Source organism: Ziziphus jujuba, chromosome 8 (assembly GCF_031755915.1).
Source record: "Ziziphus jujuba cultivar Dongzao chromosome 8, ASM3175591v1".
Lineage (NCBI taxonomy): Eukaryota > Viridiplantae > Streptophyta > Magnoliopsida > Rosales > Rhamnaceae > Ziziphus > Ziziphus jujuba.
In genome coordinates, this window is record NC_083386.1 from 2,717,425 (window position 1) to 2,736,660 (window position 19,236).

General features: G+C 32.4%; 3 protein-coding genes across 4 annotated transcripts; 1 reads left to right on the plus strand and 2 right to left on the minus strand.

Annotated features, from left to right (window-relative positions):
• Nucleotides 1-449: 449 nt before the first annotated feature.
• LOC107412813 (65-kDa microtubule-associated protein 5) lies at nt 450-5,358 on the minus strand. 2 transcript variants are annotated; one of them, XM_016020633.4, is made up of 11 exons: nt 4,951-5,358; nt 4,498-4,701; nt 4,071-4,316; nt 3,725-3,940; nt 3,058-3,213; nt 2,799-2,958; nt 2,115-2,266; nt 1,855-1,942; nt 1,449-1,522; nt 1,269-1,343; nt 450-1,107 (listed from the first exon to the last, which is right to left on the minus strand). In XM_016020633.4, the coding sequence occupies exons 1-11, from the start codon at nt 5,017-5,019 to the stop codon at nt 853-855; spliced, it is 1,695 nt and encodes a 564-aa protein (XP_015876119.3). In that variant the 5' UTR covers nt 5,020-5,358; the 3' UTR covers nt 450-852. The 2 variants fall into 2 exon arrangements, with proteins under 2 accessions (XP_015876119.3, XP_015876118.3); XM_016020632.4 differs by having other exon boundaries at nt 4,071-4,328.
• Nucleotides 5,359-6,508: 1,150 nt separating this feature from the next.
• On the minus strand, nt 6,509-10,248 carry LOC107412810 (ATP-dependent Clp protease proteolytic subunit 3, chloroplastic). Its single transcript, XM_048470569.2, has 5 exons — nt 9,766-10,248; nt 9,303-9,417; nt 8,224-8,399; nt 7,128-7,223; nt 6,509-7,045 (listed from the first exon to the last, which is right to left on the minus strand). Exons 1-5 carry the CDS (start codon nt 10,105-10,107, stop codon nt 6,749-6,751), a joined length of 1,026 nt encoding a protein of 341 aa, XP_048326526.1. The 5' UTR covers nt 10,108-10,248; the 3' UTR covers nt 6,509-6,748.
• Nucleotides 10,249-13,502: 3,254 nt separating this feature from the next.
• Nucleotides 13,503-18,174, plus strand: LOC107412817 (uncharacterized). Its single transcript, XM_016020638.4, has 7 exons — nt 13,503-13,948; nt 14,109-14,308; nt 14,974-15,618; nt 15,931-16,081; nt 16,301-16,477; nt 16,632-16,807; nt 17,544-18,174. The coding sequence occupies exons 1-7, from the start codon at nt 13,657-13,659 to the stop codon at nt 17,649-17,651; spliced, it is 1,749 nt and encodes a 582-aa protein (XP_015876124.3). The 5' UTR covers nt 13,503-13,656; the 3' UTR covers nt 17,652-18,174.
• The last annotated feature ends 1,062 nt before the right edge of the window (nt 18,175-19,236 follow it).

The window sequence follows — 19,236 nt, forward strand, 5'->3', positions numbered from 1 at the left end:
TGTGTGGTGGGAAACAGCTACAGCTTGTGGGTTTGCCATGCAATCATGTTTTTCATGAAAACTGTCTTCTTCCACAGTTGGACAACACCGATTCTTGTCCTCTCTGCAGAAGAAACCCATTGGATTTTTTTTTTTTTTTTTTTTTTTTTTTGAGATAGACTTATGCATGACATTTGAATATAATAATAAATGTAGATTAAAAGTCTTTTTGTGTTTAAGGAACGCATAATTAACATAGATATATATATATATATATATATATTGACCACGCCCCTAATGCATAAGCGTTTACCAAAATCTAAGATTGCATAGACTATAATTCTATCAACTAAAAGTAAGATTAAATGGTCAATGCGCTAGATATAAAACCTCATACATGTTCCAAACCATCCAAATAACAGAATGAAATAATATAAAGAAAACCAATAATTTTTAGTAAGAATAATATCTTAATTTCAACAAACCCCTCTAGCTCCTTCTTGTTTTATTCACAACTTCAGTACAATAACATCAACTTTAGTACATTTTTGCTTTATGGTACGAGTTGGTATCACACGTTTGAGTCTAAAGTTTCCGAGTTTTTGTACAATAACTCATACAATTTGAATCGCGTATCACATTGGTGCTAAGTAGGCATTATAGGCTCTTAGCAAAAAAAAAGTGTGCATATAAGCTTTCGTCATCAAGTGTGAAACGAAAACTATGAGTAAAAAGAACACATGAAGCAATCGGATAAAGCACCAATACTAACAGTAATCAGTAGAAGAAATGAAAATTTGTGAAATACTTTTTCTACTAAAAACAACCATTTACAAGCAGCAGTCTTCTGCACAATATTAAGATCCTTAAATCTTAAGAAACCGGATCATCCTTTGATAAAGCAACATAGTTGACAGGTATTATGTTATTCACCCGGCCACTTTCTCTGCGTTCCTTCCCAGCTGATGGTCCATGACGACCCAGAGGACCAGCTGCACGTCGACCCATTGGTGTTCCAACCATTGTGTTAGCATTAGTGCTCTGCCCCAGTGGCTTCTTCGTCGCAGATCTTGATCCGAAAATTGCCTCATGCTCTGTAGCAAGTTGTTCTTGCATCCGCTTTTGTTCCTGTAAAGGTATGTTATAGAAGGCATTACAAAAAATCAGTGCAGAATCTAAAAATATAAGAAACTGAATCCATAGGAAATGCACAGTATTTACATAAGTTGTTCTTTATTAATTCAACAAAAATTAATAAAGGTAAGATAAAAATGGAGCACTGAGCATACCCTGGATTTACGCTTCACCTCTTCTCTTTCCTGCCGTTGAACAGTATATTCCTCCAAGCTATTTAAAAGAGGAACCTGGATATGAATTCAGTGTTAGACTTAAAGCTATAGGACTTTGCTTAAAACCTCAACATTAAAACACAACAGAACAAAAGGTGTATTTACAAGTTGACAAGTCACCTTGTCATATAAGAAAGGGATTCCTTTCTCCAGTTCCCAGGCTTTTACTTTGGCAGTCAAAGCTTCAACCATAGCTGGTCAACAAAATGATAGAAGTTTACTAACCATACTACAAATTTATTAAACAGTGGTATAACAATGATTTTAGCGCATTCAAGGAAATAACATACAAAGGAATTAAAGTCTTTCTATAATATATGTTCCATAAAGTAAAAACTGGAGGTGAGTTTCTACAGAGGAACCATATAGATGGTTTTGATTAAGTTTTTTATTTCAAGATGGTAAAGAGTGCTGCAAAAATTCAATTCTACATGCAGTGAAGTACACGTGTAGTACAAAAGGCATACTTTCCTTTCAATTATGATGGAAAGAGCCTAATTATATAGCTGAATAGTTATAGGCTTACATGGTATTTTGCTGACCAAAATCCGAGCTTTCTCTGCACGTTTGAGATTTTTGTGTGCTCCTCTTCCAGCACTGTATCGGTTTTCATCCTGGGAAAGAAGATGGCAACTTCAGCAGTAGTAAAATCCTCAAGTGTCATTTCATCTAAATGAGATCTAACATGCTAGAAGGAATCTCAATAACAGATATCCTCTTCAAACCAGTTCTATACAGAAGAAAAATTTTACTATCCTAGGAATTATCCTGATTTTCATTTTTTACCCTTTCATAGTCATCAAGCCACTTTTCCTCCTCTGATGCAAATTTCCATTTCTGTACTTTGTCCAAAATATCCTTTCGGCTAAGAGCTTGTTCATTGGCTTTTGCAATCTGGTCATCCATGCTTGAAAGCAGATCAGACAGATCAACATTACCTATAAAGAAATGCACCTGAAAACAGTTAACTTAAAAGCTTTTCTATACAATATATTGCCAAAATCAACAAGATACATTGTAAATTGACTTGTAGATCTAATTTGAAAAAAAGCAATATGTTTGGATTTGCCAAATAAAAAAAACAAAGGTTACTAGGTTTGGCATCAAAAAATCATCATCTGTTATGGTGTTGTGAAAAACAAGACAACCATACACCATATTTCTATTTCAAAACAACAAAAGGCATTAGGATCCACCATCTTTTCTCTATCCCATCCTTTTCTTCACCTCTCTCTCTCTCTCTCTCTCTAAAAAAATTTATTAGTATGTCATATACAGATTCCAACTTGGAGAACTATTTTCACATCCTATATGCAACGCACTTTCAAATTCTACAGATCAACAGTTTTAAATGAGTGTTTGTCTTGTGTTGTGTGCCTTTGTGTCTTCATTCAATATTCTAAGCAAAAGGCACATAATTTCTGATTCTCAAACAAAGTGCACTGTATTTGAGATGAGAGTTCGGTGAACCAGAATCAATGAGACCGTTGAGAATCTGCCGTGCAGCATCACTATCTACATCCATATGAACCCCTTTGTATATTTCTTCCAGCTCGTTTTGTCTCTTAAATATCAACTCCTTCATCTTGCTTGCTTTAAGAATATTCAACCGCTCAACTTCAGCCTCAGTCTAAAAATTTATAAAATTGTGAAAGATGAAGAATATACACCAAAATCAGTACGATCTACACAAAAGCAAAACAAAAGAAACCAAATAAAATAAGCACACCTGCTCAAGAACTTCCATAGAAAGGCATCCTTTCCCTGACACTTCATCAACTAAGGAGGAAATTAGGGAAGTAGCATGTTCAAATCTTTTACGCTCATCAACTGGTGCATCCATAAGATTCCACATATCTATCAAAACACTACCGAGACCTTGCAGCTGCAGTGCAATATATATTGTAAGAGGAAGACAAAATTTCATAAAATTTCTGATAATACATGACTGAAACAATGAGGTAAACTGCAATATATATTGTTAATCAAGCTTAATGTAACAAACGTTTCCATCAAACTTATAGATCTTAGGATTAGCAAGAGCATTTAGGATGGACAATGAGGGCTATGGGAGTGTGATAGTGCTGTTTATTGGAACAGAATGACAACAATCATATCAGCACTTTGATAATGCTAAAACAGAGAAGAAAAACAGCACATTGATTTTTATGATGGTGGTATAAGTAACATATTTGCTATATAAAAGTAGCCAAATATTATGTAACTCCACAAAAACAAAAATGATGCATTTATAATTGCAATTATTGAAGAAAAATAGTCAACCTTTCCCTTAAGTCCATAAAACAGCACCCACCATCCAAGAAGCAGACATGAATGAATGTGCAACCACATACTCTCTCACAAAAGATGCGAGGAGAGGTTTTAAAATAAATCACCTTTTGCAATCTTTGTTGCTTCTCTTGCTTGAGTGAGCTAATAACACCCGTTAATCTAGCAAGAGTTTCATTGCTGATGCTCCTCAATTGACCATTGGAGGGTTCACTTAAGCTCGGGTGAACTTCATGAACTGTCTTAAGGAAATCAACTGACATCACAACTGACAGCTCGTGGATGGTGCTAAGATGGCTGTTAACTTTCTGCAAGCGGAAAGCCTGCAAACCAGATACGAAAAATGATAAACATAAATGGAGCAAACATAAATGAAAACCATCTATATAAGAAAACAAGCCAATTAATCTTGCACTACAATCAAACTAGAATCACAATCCTTAAAGCTAAAACCTTTTCATTCTGAAGTTCTTTAAGGTGTGACTTTAGCTCCCCCAACCTCTTGACAGTCAAATCATTCTCATCAACTTGTGGACCAGCAAAGTTCTTAGATAGACCATTTCCTGCTATCTCTCCACAGATTTGTATAATTTGCGATTGAATTTCTGAAAACTCCTTGACCCTTTCTTTCTTCCTCATCCTCAAGTCCTCCAAAAAAGGTTTAATGGCAGATATTTGGTCCTTGAGAGTGCTCCTTCCCTTCTCAAAGTTCTCAAACAACATAAACAAAGAACAATTCTCAATACACAAGCAAGACTAACCAATCAAAGAACAGCAATTGAAATAAGCCACGTCAAAAAAAAAAAAAAAAAATAACCCATGTGTGCAAAAAACACATAAAGAAAAAGATAAACAATGAGCAATGCTAAAAGGACCAAACCTTCGAACACGAGGAATGCTCTCCGAGGGCAGAAACAATGGCAGAAATTTCAGCTTCGGCGTCGGCCAGTGACTTAAGCAAGTGAGTGCTGTACTCTCGGGTCTTTTCGACTCTCTTCCGGTAAATATCAAGGCATTCTTGCTCAAGCTGTAGAAGCATCTTGTCCCTCTCACTCTCAGTTTCCCCAATTTCATTCCATATTATCTAATACCATTAAAACAAAAGTAAAAATAAGCCCATAAATCTCCACCAATTATGCCCAACGTACACATAAACAAAACAAATAAATCATTTTTTCATAAATTTCCATTTAAAAAAAAATGGTCATTAAATCGAATTACAAATATAGTAGACCGAAGACAAACATAGCCAGTATAAACAAAATCAGGAAAATGAATTTTATAGAATTCAACAGCATAAACTAAACAGAGAATCGAAATGACTAGTAAGAACCTGCAATTCGTGGAGGAGGGAAGCGCAAGTGGTACGAGAAGGGGAGAGAGAAGGGGGCACAGTCGTCATTTTGCAAATCAGCACAAAAATAACTATCTATCAGAGACCAACAAGATCAAAGCGGTTTTTGGGGTTACGGAGTAGAGGAAGTAGAAAATTGCAGAGAAACAAAAATGGCGAAAGCAGAAGAAACCCTAAAAAAGAAAATTGAGGAATACGGGGAGGTCGTACTGAAGACAAGCGTGTTTCTTGAAAAAGATTTGAAACATAGTTTGAATTTTTATGATCCCTAGATATTACGTTACGATTTATATATATATACATATATGGAAAGAGAGAGAGAGAGAGTGAGAAATCTCTGCTCTTTTCGAATGCAGAAAAGTAACGGCGTTTTGGGGTTGTTCTTGGCGCCAAAACCCAAAGTTCTTTTTTAAGCAAAAAAAAAAAAAACCAAAGTTCTTTTTTTTTTTTTTTTTCTTTTGTCTTCTTCTTTTATTTATTTATTTATTTATTTATTTTTTGTCTTTTTAGATAGTTTTTGGCTGCTTTGCTTATATATGAAATTATTCCCTTAACCTATTTTTAGATTCAAATTTTCTTCTTTTTTATTTTTTTATTTTTTATTTTTTATTTTTTGGGTTTTTCAAATTCAAAAATACATGGAGTCTTAATATGGAATATCAGTTAATGGTGATTTTAAATTCACAGCCAAAATCCTTTTTCTTTTTTTTTCCTATATAACAAAAAATAACAATAATAAAAATAATTTATGCATTCAATTAAAGTTTTTTTTTTCTTTTTTGGTTTAATTCCTATACATATATATTTATTTATGTCAACGCCTATATTACTTAATGGTAACAAATATTTACTAAGAAAAATTCTAAAAGGAATTCAATTATATCAAATACTTTTTTTAAAGGAATTTTATCGAGTACTTCAAAATAGTAAAAAAAAAAAAAATTTCTTGAAAATTAAATAAAAAAAGATTTATTAAAAACATGATATTTCATTAATTAAATTGACAATCATTATTAGTGTTTTTGACAAACATACCGAATATTTATTTTTCTCATCCAACTTGGATTGAAAATTTTAGCCTTTTTTTTCCGCATTCGTAAATTATAGCCTTATAGGCACCAATTTATTAATAAAAAAATAAATTTCATTGACAACAAAAGTGAAATTAAAAAAAAAAAAAGAGTATTATTTATCAAGCAACAAAGTTAATCAACATTTATTTATATTTATGTACAAATATATATATATATATATATATATATATTTTTTTTAAAAAGAAGAAATACATGCAATCTTAGTATTTTTCCATGAAATCACTCTTTTCCGTCGAAATAAATAATATTAATTAATCCTACTTAATTTCAGACAATAAGCATGAAGACAATCACCTCGCAATAAACAACTAGAAAAAGGAAAACATGTGCTATGTAACTCTCCCACGGTCCCACCACATATTATGGAACTCCGTGTATGTTCTTGAAAGCTTCTCAAACTCCTAAGAATATAGGCTCCATCAAGATTTGTTTTGCTTGGCCTGTTTGTCTATGGAAAACTTGCATAATTGTCGTTGCATATCAAAACGCTTAACGTATTCAATTGAGTGAGAACATTTTGAGCTAAAACCTAATATGATTCAAAGTGTAAGCTTTGAGCCTTGGAAGGGCTGAGCTTGTTGAAAATACGAAGCAAGACTGCCTTGAGATATGAATATTACATGTAAACAAATCCACCAGCAGTTGTGGAGAAAGAAAAAAAGTCAAAAGTCATTTCTCAAGTTTCATACAGCAGTAGGTGTTTCCTTTCCCTGCTCAGTGCCACTCTCTCCATCGCTTCCTCGACGACTACCATTATATCCATTCTGTAAAAATCTATGCTCAGATGGCAAATTCTTCTTAGCTTTTCTGCCCCCTTCAACTTTCCATAGTTCCCAAACCCGAGTTTTCGGGGGAGGAGCAGAATCTGCAATTGGCGCAACTAATCCTGGCTTCCCATCATCAACAACCTCATCAACTAACCCGTATTCCTTGGCTTCCCAAGGATTCATGAAATTATCACGATCAGTGTCCACTTCAACCTGGAAATGACATCATAAGATGAAATTTTGCAACACATAGATGGTATATTTAGTACTGGGGGAATATGATTTAAATACCAACCTGCTCCAGAGGCTTCCCTGTAATTCTTGACAGAATTTTGTTCAGCTTAATCTTGTGGTAAACCATTTCTCTAATACGTATACTCATTTCTGTTGCCTAAGAGCACATAAAGTTGTCAGTGTCAGAGATAAGAGAGTTTTTTTCTTTAGAAACAGAAACAAGCACATCAACATCAAAACAATCGCAATTTGAGCTCATTTATTCATGTCAAACAACATATACCTAGCTGAATGTGTTTGTTCATACAATTCAAACAGATAACTATAGCTGGGTGTATTCATTCCTGCTAATGTATGCTCATTTGCTAGAAGGAACAATGCTTCCAAAGATATGAATTCGGGGTTTTGAGAATATGCTGGAGTAACATTTGAATATAGGCCGAAAAGAAATGAAATAAATAGACATCCAATCAGGAATAAAAAGAAAGATGGGAAATCATCAAGCAGAACTCTAAATAGTAATTCAAGAGGAATCTAGAAGAGGAAGAAAATAGTCAATCAGAAAAAGTAGAATTGTAGAAAAGAAGCTCACCAGCTCCTATTTTTAACCAACATAACTCAAAAGCAAAATGACAGCAGCGGAGTGGGATAGAGGTCATAGACTCCAATAAATGGATAAAATATTGGTATGGGTTTGGGGGTGGGTGAACAGGTAGGTATGATGAGAGAAAAACATGTGTGTAGATAGAGGAGGGAAGCGAGAGTGATAATATATGAGCCGTTGTACAAATCATTCCAGTTGACTATTTCCATCCACAAACTTAAAAAGTCTTTCGAAAGAACTAATCATGGAAAGGGTAACAAATTTAATCAAATGGAATTTTTTGGGAACAGCCCAGTAAGTGTTAATCACCTCCAATGAACTAAGTTTCCTCTCAGTTAAGCAGACAATTCTTTGTTTTTAGGTTGTGGCTTTATTTTTATACTTGCAAGTGGCACAGTTCAATTGAAGGGTTCCAGTAATTTTCAAAGCTCACTCCATCACATACTCTTTAAGACATCAACCTCCAGACTAAAAAGGTTTTTATCTTTCCTCTTAGGTCAATATTCTCATCAATGAGCATCCTAAACAAAATTGGTTAAAAACAAATACTTACTTTCCCTCCAGCAGTTCCAAGTGGTTGATGGATCATCACTTTTGCATTGGGCATGCAAAACCTCTTTCCTTTCGAACCAGAAGCAAGGAGAAATGCACCCATTGATGCAGCAAGTCCCAGGCAAACAGTTGAAACATCTGCCTTGCACAACTTCATTGCATCATATATTCCCATTCCTACATGCAGTGGTCATGAAATCAGAATAATACAAGAAATATACCTTTTCAAAGGAAAAACATAAAATAAAATAATAATAATATATATATATATATATATAGAGGACAACAAAAGCTTAAAAATCACCAAACCTCATATAAAGCTTTAAATCACAACTACTAGCACTAGTTAGGTATATCCTTTTACGCCAATTAAGTAACTTCATAGCAGTTCTAGGGGCAAAAAACACTTGGAACAATTGTAGAAACCTCAAGAATTCACTTCCATAACACTTGGAACAATTGTAGAAACCTCCAGAATTCGCTTCCATAAATCAATTATAAATTCTGCCTGCTAACCCATCCTCCTTATGGCTCAGACTACTTAAGCTATTTTGTTGGTTCAAAGACTGTTTTACCCATTATCGCTTGAAAAATTAAAGAACACTAGGTGAAAAAGAGACAAGATCAATTATTCCTCAGTTAGATGTATGATAGCTAAATTCATTCAAATGCTACAATATTAAAAATTCAATTGAAACCTAAATGCAAAAATGGACCACCATTTTCCATCGAAAGAGATTAAAAATGTCACAATTTCACTGCCAAAAGAAATGTGGCATTACTTATTGCAAAAAACTTTCAAGCTATCCTTAAGTCAAAGCCAGTTATGCTTGTTGTTCACTACCTTGGCTATGTTAGCAAGCTTTTCCTTCAAATTTTTTGGATATATTTAACCTGAACATACATAGCTTCTTTACCATTTTGTTACCAAATACTAGGTTATCTAATATGCTATGTTTTCTGTTTTATCATTTGATTAGCATGACTTTAGAATATAAAAATGTAGAATATGATCATTTTGCTAGTCATTATCTTTTAGAGGAGTCACCATCAAGCATATCAATTGCATTGTTAACATACCAGCAGTAACAGAGCCACCGGGAGAATTTATAAACAATTTGATGTCTTTTGTAGAGTCTTCTGCATCCAGAAATAAAAGCTGGCTTATTATCAAATCTGCTGTCATGTCATCCACCTGTTCAACATCAGTCACACAAAGAAAAGGGAAAAAAAAAAAAAAATTTAAATTAATTCATCCAAAACTTTCACTGCTTTTCCTTTTCTTCTCAAGGGTCATTCCAAGAAAAAAAACAAAAAATGAACTTTATAGATAATTCCCAAATTTAAAGCTAAACTTTAATCAAAGTTATAATCACACAGCATTAGTTTTAAGCTCTATAATTCGTAGATAGACAAACCCATCTCTAAAAGTTTTATCTTTTCAAGCTCTATGATTAAAACAAATACGAACAACTAATCCAATGAAAAAAAATAAAAAAAAATCACACACACACTATTAACGAGAGGGAAAGGGAAGTAAAACCTGAGAGCCCAGAAAGATAATTCTCTGTCGGAGAAGCATATTGGTGGTATCAAGCTCTTCGAATCTGGGCAACCATGGAGCTGAGGTTACAGAATATAAATCTTGGGAAACATCCCAGTTATTCGATAAGGTCCTTCTCGGTGACGACGGCGTCGTTTTCAACGCCTTAATCAAAGACGCGGCTTTTCTTCTTCTAAGAGGTCTGGTATGACTGAAGCTGCTACTAGTGGAACCAGTAATACTCTTCTCAACGGTCGAAATTGGGAATTGGGTTTGTAAAACGCCATGGTTGAAGCACATAAACCTTGAAGGTGCGGCCGCATATGTCAAGCCCATCTCCATCTTTTAACACACTGTTTGGAGCTAAAGAATGACGGGTACTGCGTTTTCTCAGCCCCACTTTTCCCTTTCTTTTTCCTGAGAAAATCCGTAAAGAAAATAGCTAAGAAAATAGGTGAGATGCGATATGGTGTCGTTTTTGCCTCTTCTTATTTTATATGATTTTTTAGGATAGCTTCTATACATTAAACATGTAAATAAATATTTTATTAGAAGAAAAACAGTGTCGTTTTCTTTTGGTACAGAGGAAAGGCCATACATGCGTAACATGCCCGAGCGTCAGAGTAATGTCGTTTGCATGGGAGATATTGCAGGATAAATAAGGGAGAAAAAAAAAAATTTACCAATGATTTTGATTCATATAGATCTTGGATATATTATATAAATTAATTTTGAAAAATGGTTTAATATTTTCAAAACCAAGCTACCAGGTCAAAATTTTCCCCAAAAAAAAAAATAATTAAATAAATTTTTATTTATTTATTTTAAGCTTTAAAGTTTAAAATTAAAAAATATTTTACAGGTTTTCTAAAACAAGTATAGATAATTAGACTCTTTATTTAACTTTTTGAAAAGTTTAATGTTGTCAGAACCAAATTATAAGGTCCAAAATCCCCAAAATTAACCTTTATAATTCTCTGAAACAGTTTTTCATTAAATTATTTTTATCTAATAATTTGAGATTTTTTTTTTATAAATAATATCTTTTTAATAATTTGAGATTTAGGTTTTCTTCAACAATATTATTTGCTAGACTCTTTAAATTAACTTTGATTATGGTTTTATGTTGTCAAAACCAAATTACAATTTATAAGGTTCAAATTTTCCAAAATCTTTATAATTTCTCAAAATCATTAATATAAACTATTTTTGAGATTTGGAGCTTTAAAGTTTAAATTGAAGTATTTCAAAGCTTTTTTTTTTGTTTTTAATAAGTAAAGGTGATTAGTTTTTGAAAGTTCGTTGGTTATTATTATCAAGTTATTATAGTTAAAATAATATCATTAATTAATATAAATATATATATAGAAATCTTATAGAAAACAGTTTGAGCACAAGGGTGTAATAATAATAATAATTATTATTATTATTATTATTATTGTTGTTGTTATTGTTATTATTTCACTGGATGTGTGTGTAATTTATTCGTTAAGAAAAGAGATTTCAGGCAATCAAGTTGAAAGGGGAATGGAAAAGTTAATTTCATATCTAAAAATTATAAACTTATCAAATATTTTTTTCCAGAAAAATTATTCCATGATCTATTTTAAGTTTTAAAAACAACCCCAAACGCACTCTCAGCCTGAAAGCTCATATTACCCTTGGAGCTTCAAATCTTTAAGGATTTTAAATAGTGGAGGGCCTTGCAGGTCCACGAATTCCTTAAGTTTAATTTCAGCATCACTATTACAACTTTATAAATACAGTATTTTTCTATATGTTGATTTACTAGATTTGAAATGTGTCCTACTATATTTGATAATATGTCATGTTATACCGTATTTATATCGTATCGTGTTGTATTCGTATGAAATTTAATTAATTTAAATATGATTTATTAAGTTTTCGTGTAAAAATAGATAAATTTGACTTTGTTATTTAAGTTATGTTGTAATTCATCAACCAACCAATTGATCCATTGAAAACATATGAAAATTTGAAAATTCAAAATTTACTTAACTTTCAAACAATAAAAGAATGTTTTCGAAAAGGAATTTTGCAAAAAAACTTATTTGTTTTTAGATTTTTAAAAAATTAAACTAAAAAAGAACAAATCAATATATGTTTAACAATAAATTAAATAATTTTAATATTATAAAAACTTATAAAATTATAAAAATATTCCTCTTTCATGAGTTTATCGTGTATTATCGTATTTTATCCATTAATTTATTGGATAATACGGATATGAATCCGATACATTATCATAAACCTAAATTTGCAAATTATTATTTGAATTCGTATCATATTATCATATTGTATTATATTTTATCAAGCCTATATTTTACTTTATTACAATTCAGATTTATACATTATAAAGCAAAAACTTCATAAACACGTAATATGGCCATTAATTTACAAAGATTTTTTTCCTTTCCATAATATACAAAATACATATATATAATATTTTTATAAGAATTTTACTATTAGTCAGTATTAATAATAATTATCAATTTACATGATAAATTTTAATTTGAACAATTAATTTTATTATTTTTATACTAAAATATTAAAAATAAATAATTTAATATGACCATTTATGCTATTTAACATATAAATGCTACTGGTGATAATCTACAAACGTTAATAAATAATATTTTTCTCTCCCTAATTCCCCATTGATTATAAAAGTCTTCTAATGGATTACTCAATTTTGATTGAAGTTGAACTTTGAGTTAATTCATTTACTTCCATGAGATAGTCAATAGGTCATTTGATAATGTGAAATGCATATAGATTCTTTCCTTTGCATGAGTTTTTTGGAGTTCCGCCATGTGGTTGTCTATTTTTCCAATATAGAACCATGTGAATATGTTGTCTGGTAGCCTTTCATTATAGATCTTGTCAATTTTTAAGTTATTTCTAAAAATTATTCTTTACTTTCATAATTATGTTTAAGAATGTTTCACAATAACAATATTTATATTGCCATGCCAATTTTTTTTTTTTTTTCCCAAGTGTTATATTCAAAAGCGACCCTACCCATTTAAATTTCTTCATAAATTTTGCAACTTTGTATAATTTTTTTAATGGAAATTCAAATTGATTGGTGGACAAATTGAACAATTTGCTAATTGAAGCATCCTTATCCCTCCTATAAAAATCTGTGTCTAAGAAGAAGACTGTCATTTTCCAAACACATACAACAAAGTATTATATATTAACATCACGAGAATACTTTTTTGTTTTGTTTTGTTTTTTTTTTTTTTGAATACTATTCAAACATTTTCAAGATAATCACAAGTACATCTTGAGGCTGAGATTCCTTCCCTTGTAACTAAAACATCACAATGACAATGTCTTTTTCCTAGAAAAAAAACAAAAAATCAGCATTTTTTTTTGGGGATAAAAAACAAATTTTTAGTCAAAATTTTGTCCCCAAAAAAAAAAAAAAAAAACTACAATCCTTTCAATATAAGATGACATGGCTGAAATTGTGGTTGCAAATTTGCAATCACGTGACGACATATACACATGTCTTCCATGAAAATTTGATGAAAAGAAGAAAAAATGTCTTACCTTTTTTTTTTTTGGCTAACCCATAATAAAAATGGAAAATATTAATATTAGATGAAAAATAAATAGAAAATAAAAAAATGTGGGCATTAAAAAAAAAAAAAAATTTGTAACTGCAATCGCACGTGGCAGGAGCTAATGCATGTGGCACAAGTATTTATTTTCGCAGTAACCAAACAAAATAATTCATACGGACAAAGACGGAACTAAAAGTCAGACGTCTTTGCACAGAGGACTGAGAGACACAGAGTCCAAGAAAAAAGCTCAGAGAAAGAGGGAGAAAATTTCGGGATTCTGAATTTTCCCGATGAGAAAATGAAACCATCCTTTGGAGCTTCGGATAGTTCTCTGACCGCTCTGTTCTGGTCAGGAGGATCAGGTGGCTGTGTTGGTGATCCTCAGGAATGCTCTCGGATTGTCCTCAGAGACTTAGCCACAAGGGAATTCAATGCTTTCCTGTGGCTTTTCCTCATCACAATCACAGCTTTGTTGATGAGGAAGGTCGTTAAGCTTCTCAGATTATGGTTCAAAGGACATCGAATCCCTGGACCTCCTTGTCCTTCTTTCTTCGGTCACTCCAAGCTCATCTCCAGGGAAAATCTCACCGGTGAGTTTGAAAAAAAAAAAAAAAAAATTTTTTGTTTTTGTTTTTGACTTTGATTCTTGTTTGGTTGCCTAGAAAGTGATATAATAAAAATGTAAAAAAAAATTTGGGGGTCAAAGAATTTGTATGAGAATTAATTACTTTGTATTATTTGTACAATTAGATTATTTATCGGATGTACATGAGAAATACGGGTCAGCGGTGAAGCTGTGGTTGGGTCCAACTCAGCTTTTGGTGTCCATAAAGGACCCAAAACTTATCAGAGAAATGCTTTTAAAGGCTGCCGATAAATTGCCTGGTACTGGGAGGGCATTTCATCTAGCCTTTGGAAGTTCTAGCCTCTTTGCTTCCTCTTTTCAAAAGGTATTTTCCATTTTTATTTTATTTTATTTTATGTATATATATTTTCTTCATGTTATTTATCTTGTTCTTTTTTTTTTTTTTGGGGGGGGTCATATTTTGAATATTATAATGTATTATACTATATCTTTTGGTAAGAAGGAGACAAAATAGAGAGGATGGATAGAGCAGGATTGATAGAAAGTAAGAAGGGAAGGAAATTTTGTTAATGACCCCTTTTGGTGTTTAGTATAAACAAGGAAATAAGATGGTATTCTTTCTCTGACTTGGATATCCAAAAGGAAAAATGAAAGGATAAGAATTTACTGAATTAACTTTTCAACCCTTATTTGCCAAAATAAAAAAAAAAAAAAAAAAAAAACCCTTTCCACGCTTGATTAAGTTTTACAAATTATCATCTTATTATTTTATATTAGGTATACGAGGATAAAAATAGTAACTCTAACCTATTCCGTATCTCTCTATTATCCTACTATTAAACATAAATTTACTCTCGATTGCCATTGTCTTATTTTTTTCCCCCGTCTGTCTGTCACTTCTACCAAGTATATTCTAAATATCAACTTTTGTATTTACTTGGATTTGATGACATTTTTTATTTTATTCCCAATATAATTATATATATATATATATATATATATATATACAATCATTTTGCTCATCCATAGGTACAACGGAGAAGGGAAACATTAAAGATAGAATTAAATGACAGACTGCTTGAGAGAGAAAATTTGATTTCTAGAACTGTTGTGGACTGCATTACAGAGAGAATACACGGGTCCATGGTGAAAGGTAGCGTTGATTGTAGAACGGTTTCTCAACATATGGCATTTACCATTTTGGGAGCTACACTTTTTGGAGAAGCGTTCTCCACTTGGTCTAAGGCAAATGTTTATGAGGAGCTCCTTATGAGGATTGCCAAGGATGCTTCCTTTTGGGCTTCATATAATGTTACTCCTTTCTGGAAGCGTGGATTTTGGAAGTACCAGTGTTTATGCACAAAGCTGAAAAGTTTAACTCAAGACATTGTTCAACAGGGCAAAAAAAACTACAAGATATTTCATTCTGTAGATAGCAAATTTTGTAATGAAGCTGCCTTCGTTGAAAAGGAGGTTGCATATGGTGTGCCGTCTTGTTCTGTTATTGGAATGCCTGATGAGTTTATCCTTGAGGAGCTTAAAAGCCATCTTAATGTGAGAGAAGAACCATGTGGCAATATTATGGGCATAATGTTTCATGGATGCCTAACTACTGCAGGTTTGATAAATAACATTTTGATGAGGCTTGCTACAAACCCAGAAATACAAAATAAGGTAGCTTTCTTGTCTTTATCTTTGTCAAATGATATTCTCATGCTGATTTGAATCATACTACCAAAATTACTTTCTGATTTAGTAGGGTAGGGTGCAAATCCAGTTGTCTTTTGTTATTTTCATTGAATATTTTGCTTAATATCTATGAATTTGAAATCCAGTGGATTTTTAAAACATTACTTCTTTTCATGACTAGAGTTAAGATTGTGTTTTGATGTTTGGAATTTGTTCATAATCTGAATTAACTTGGAAATCATTAGCATCATAGGTAATAAGCCATAATAGATACTAACTATTTTGACCACTCTACAGATTTATACAGAGATAACTATGATACAGAAAGGTTCAGTTAAACAAGTTGAGCAAAACGTTGATAAGATGTTCTTGTTATTGGCAACTGTTTATGAATCAGCACGTCTTTTGCCAGCTGGACCTTTACTACAGAGATGTTCCCTGGAAAATGGTAACTTTGTTAACTTCTTTGATGCAAAGCTTAATTTGGTGTAGCAGGATCACTGTATCAGTGCTTGTATATGTATTTCAAGGAAAATTAGGACTTAGCGTTCTTTTCATATGTAAACCGCATGAAGTGAGTATGACCATTTTCTATATCATTTCTTATAATTCTAGCTAAGCTGCGTTCTCTTGCTGGATTTAAGCACTAATTGTTTCTTTTTCCCAGACTTGAAACTTGAAAGCGGTTTAACCATACCAGCTGGAGCTGTAGTGGTTGTCCCTGTGCAGTTGGTGCAGATGGATGATTCTAGTTGGGGAAGTGATGCTAGTGAATTCAATCCATATCGCTTTTTGACAAAGGCTGGCAAGAAATCTCATATGGTGCTGAATACATCATATTCAGGTTGGGAGTGCTGACTAATTAGTAGTACTGCTTGCATAAGATTCTTAAACAAGTTATTGTAGAAGAGTTATAGAATATGAAGTAATTAACTGTAGCTAGAACACATAAGATTTCTTCACTTCCTGCATGATGCACCTCCATAAATTTCTTTCAGGGCTTGCAGAAGAACTGGTGAATCCATGTCCAGGAGAGAGCTCTTTTGTTTTGAATGATCCAAATGAGAATGCAGCCTTTCTTCCCTTTGGTTCTGGTATACGTTCCTGTGTTGGCCAGAAATTTGTAATCCAAGGAGTTGCAACGTTATTTGCATCATTGCTTGAACGATACGAGGTTTGTGCTTTTATGTTTTATTTTTTACCCCTCTCCGCCTAATTTTCATCATATTTAACATCCTCCTCTCTGTTCTAATGGGCCTAGTTGGTGTAACACTCTTGAGGTCTTAGGTTCTGCTTATTTTATATCCTAGAAGTATTTAGATTGAAAATGAGAAACTAGTTAGTATAAAAAATGTTTACACCCGAGGTTAAGAAACTGGTTTTGGACCTCCTCTTCCATGTAGTTATGATACAATGTGGTTTACAATACATATTGCTGCATAAAATTTTAAACTTGATGATGTGCCTCATTTGACATTTTACAATGTGGTTTAGAATAAATAGATAGTGTTACATTTATAATTAGTTGTGTATTATCTTAAAGGTTTCTTATTAGATTTTTAGTTATTGTAGGCCATAGACGTGTTGTCCAATGGGTATCCTTAGTATTGTTTATCTATCTTTTCAGTCAACATTGAATGGTGCAGTGCTGCTATGCTTTATTAGTGTTACATGAATCTGACTTGTACTTGAATGTACTACAATGTTTTTTTTTTTTTTTTTTTTTTGTATACTATTGCACATATGCAAAAGAGCAAACATCTGGCGACAAGGTCCATTCATTTTGGTGGCTTTGCCGGGCTTCCATTTTCACCTATTTATATATGATCACATGATTCACACTTATATGAACTTTGAACCGTAAATGTTTTTTTTTTTTTTTTATAATTTAATTTAATTTAATTTAACAGATAAAGCTCTTGCCAGAGGCCCAGAATAACCAAAAGCCAACGAAGAACAGCTCTGTGTTTCAGCTTCTTTCAGGTGTGGAAATAGCTTTCGTGAGAAGGAACTGCTGAAAGAACAAGGAAAGAGAAGACCTTCTTTGTGGATAAGTGTGTTTGTGTTGGTAATCTGTTTTTGATTTACTAGGTCATGCATAATACAACTCAATCCCTTCCTCTTTTTATACTCGGTGAGGGAAGCTTTTTCTTTTTTTAATCTCTTTTTTTTGGCACTCATCTGCTGGCTAAGTAGAGGATGTTACCTGAGTATGGGACTGTGGCTCATGTTTTTTCCTCTCTAATTGAAATAGCCCAAGTGCTGTCTTTGTGCAGTGACAGTTTTTGAATGGTAGTTTTTGAAGCACTCAAAGGGCTATTATTGAAGCAGAGCCTTGTGGCCATCGAGTGGATTTGCAACTTTTTATTTTTCTCCTTAAACGTTTTTCACTCCAACAATGGAGTTGGCCGTGATATCATAGAATGTATATGTACAAAACCTGTACTTTTTTTTTGTGTTGTCAAACAAATGTGAACTGCAACTTATCTTGTGCTTCATATTCATTAAAAAAATTAAACTTGTGCCTCTCTCTCTATATAACTTTTTGTTATGGGTTATTCCCATCAGATGATATAAATTTCACATTCAGGTTATATGTTATGAAAATTATTAATTTCCATAATATTGATGTTTAGAAAAAAAAAAAAAATTGGAAAAGACGAAAGAGGGCCAAAATTTATGTTATGAAAATTATTAATTTCCATAATGAGGACCAAAAGTTAAAAAGTGGTTGGATGTGTCATGAGCCAGCTTGGCAAGCACCTGCGAGTAGGACTCAGATCCATGGGTTGAGCCCAATCCCGGATTTATCATTGTTTTGTTAGGCTTTCCATCCGTGCTGGATGGGTGGGGCCCAATTACCTAGGGCCAGAGGGGTGGTAACCTACAAATTTGACCCAATCAGTAACACAATCAACCACTTTAATGCCCCGTTTGGTTACAAGCGCCCTCACCACAGGGCTCGGAGACAGAACCGCTTAAGCTGTGCTTTTTAAGTATAAAATTTATTTGATTTTCGACCAATTTGGTATTGTATAACCTTTACTGAAGATATTTAAACTTTTATATACTCTGGTTTTGTTAAACTATATAATTAATTAAAGGTTAGCAGCTTAAGTGTTGAATCCAAATTACTTTTAAAAACACAAAGATTTATGTTTCAATGATCCAAGGAAATAAAAAAGAAAAAAAAAAGAAAGGAGGTAATCTTAAACATGGGAATTTATATATTGATTTTCCTCTTCATTGTCTTAGATCGTGAGCAAATAGGTTGGTGTATTCAAGCTGTTCATGACTTGTTTTGTCCAAACATATGCAAGTGGATCCAAACGAGACCTAGCTATAGCTAGCTATACATACAAAACAAAATTGATATATAAATTTTATTTGTCACACCCAAAAAAAAAAAAAAGAAAAGGAAAATGAGAAGAAAAAAAGAAGTAAAACAATCAAAATTAATACATTGTATCCTAAGAGGTGTCACTATATTGAAAATTATATGAATGCCGAGTTGTAATTCAACTAGTACCAAATTAAAGTTACCAATTCTAATTATCAATATATAAAACTAAATATCTGAATTTTTATATCTTAGAATATTGA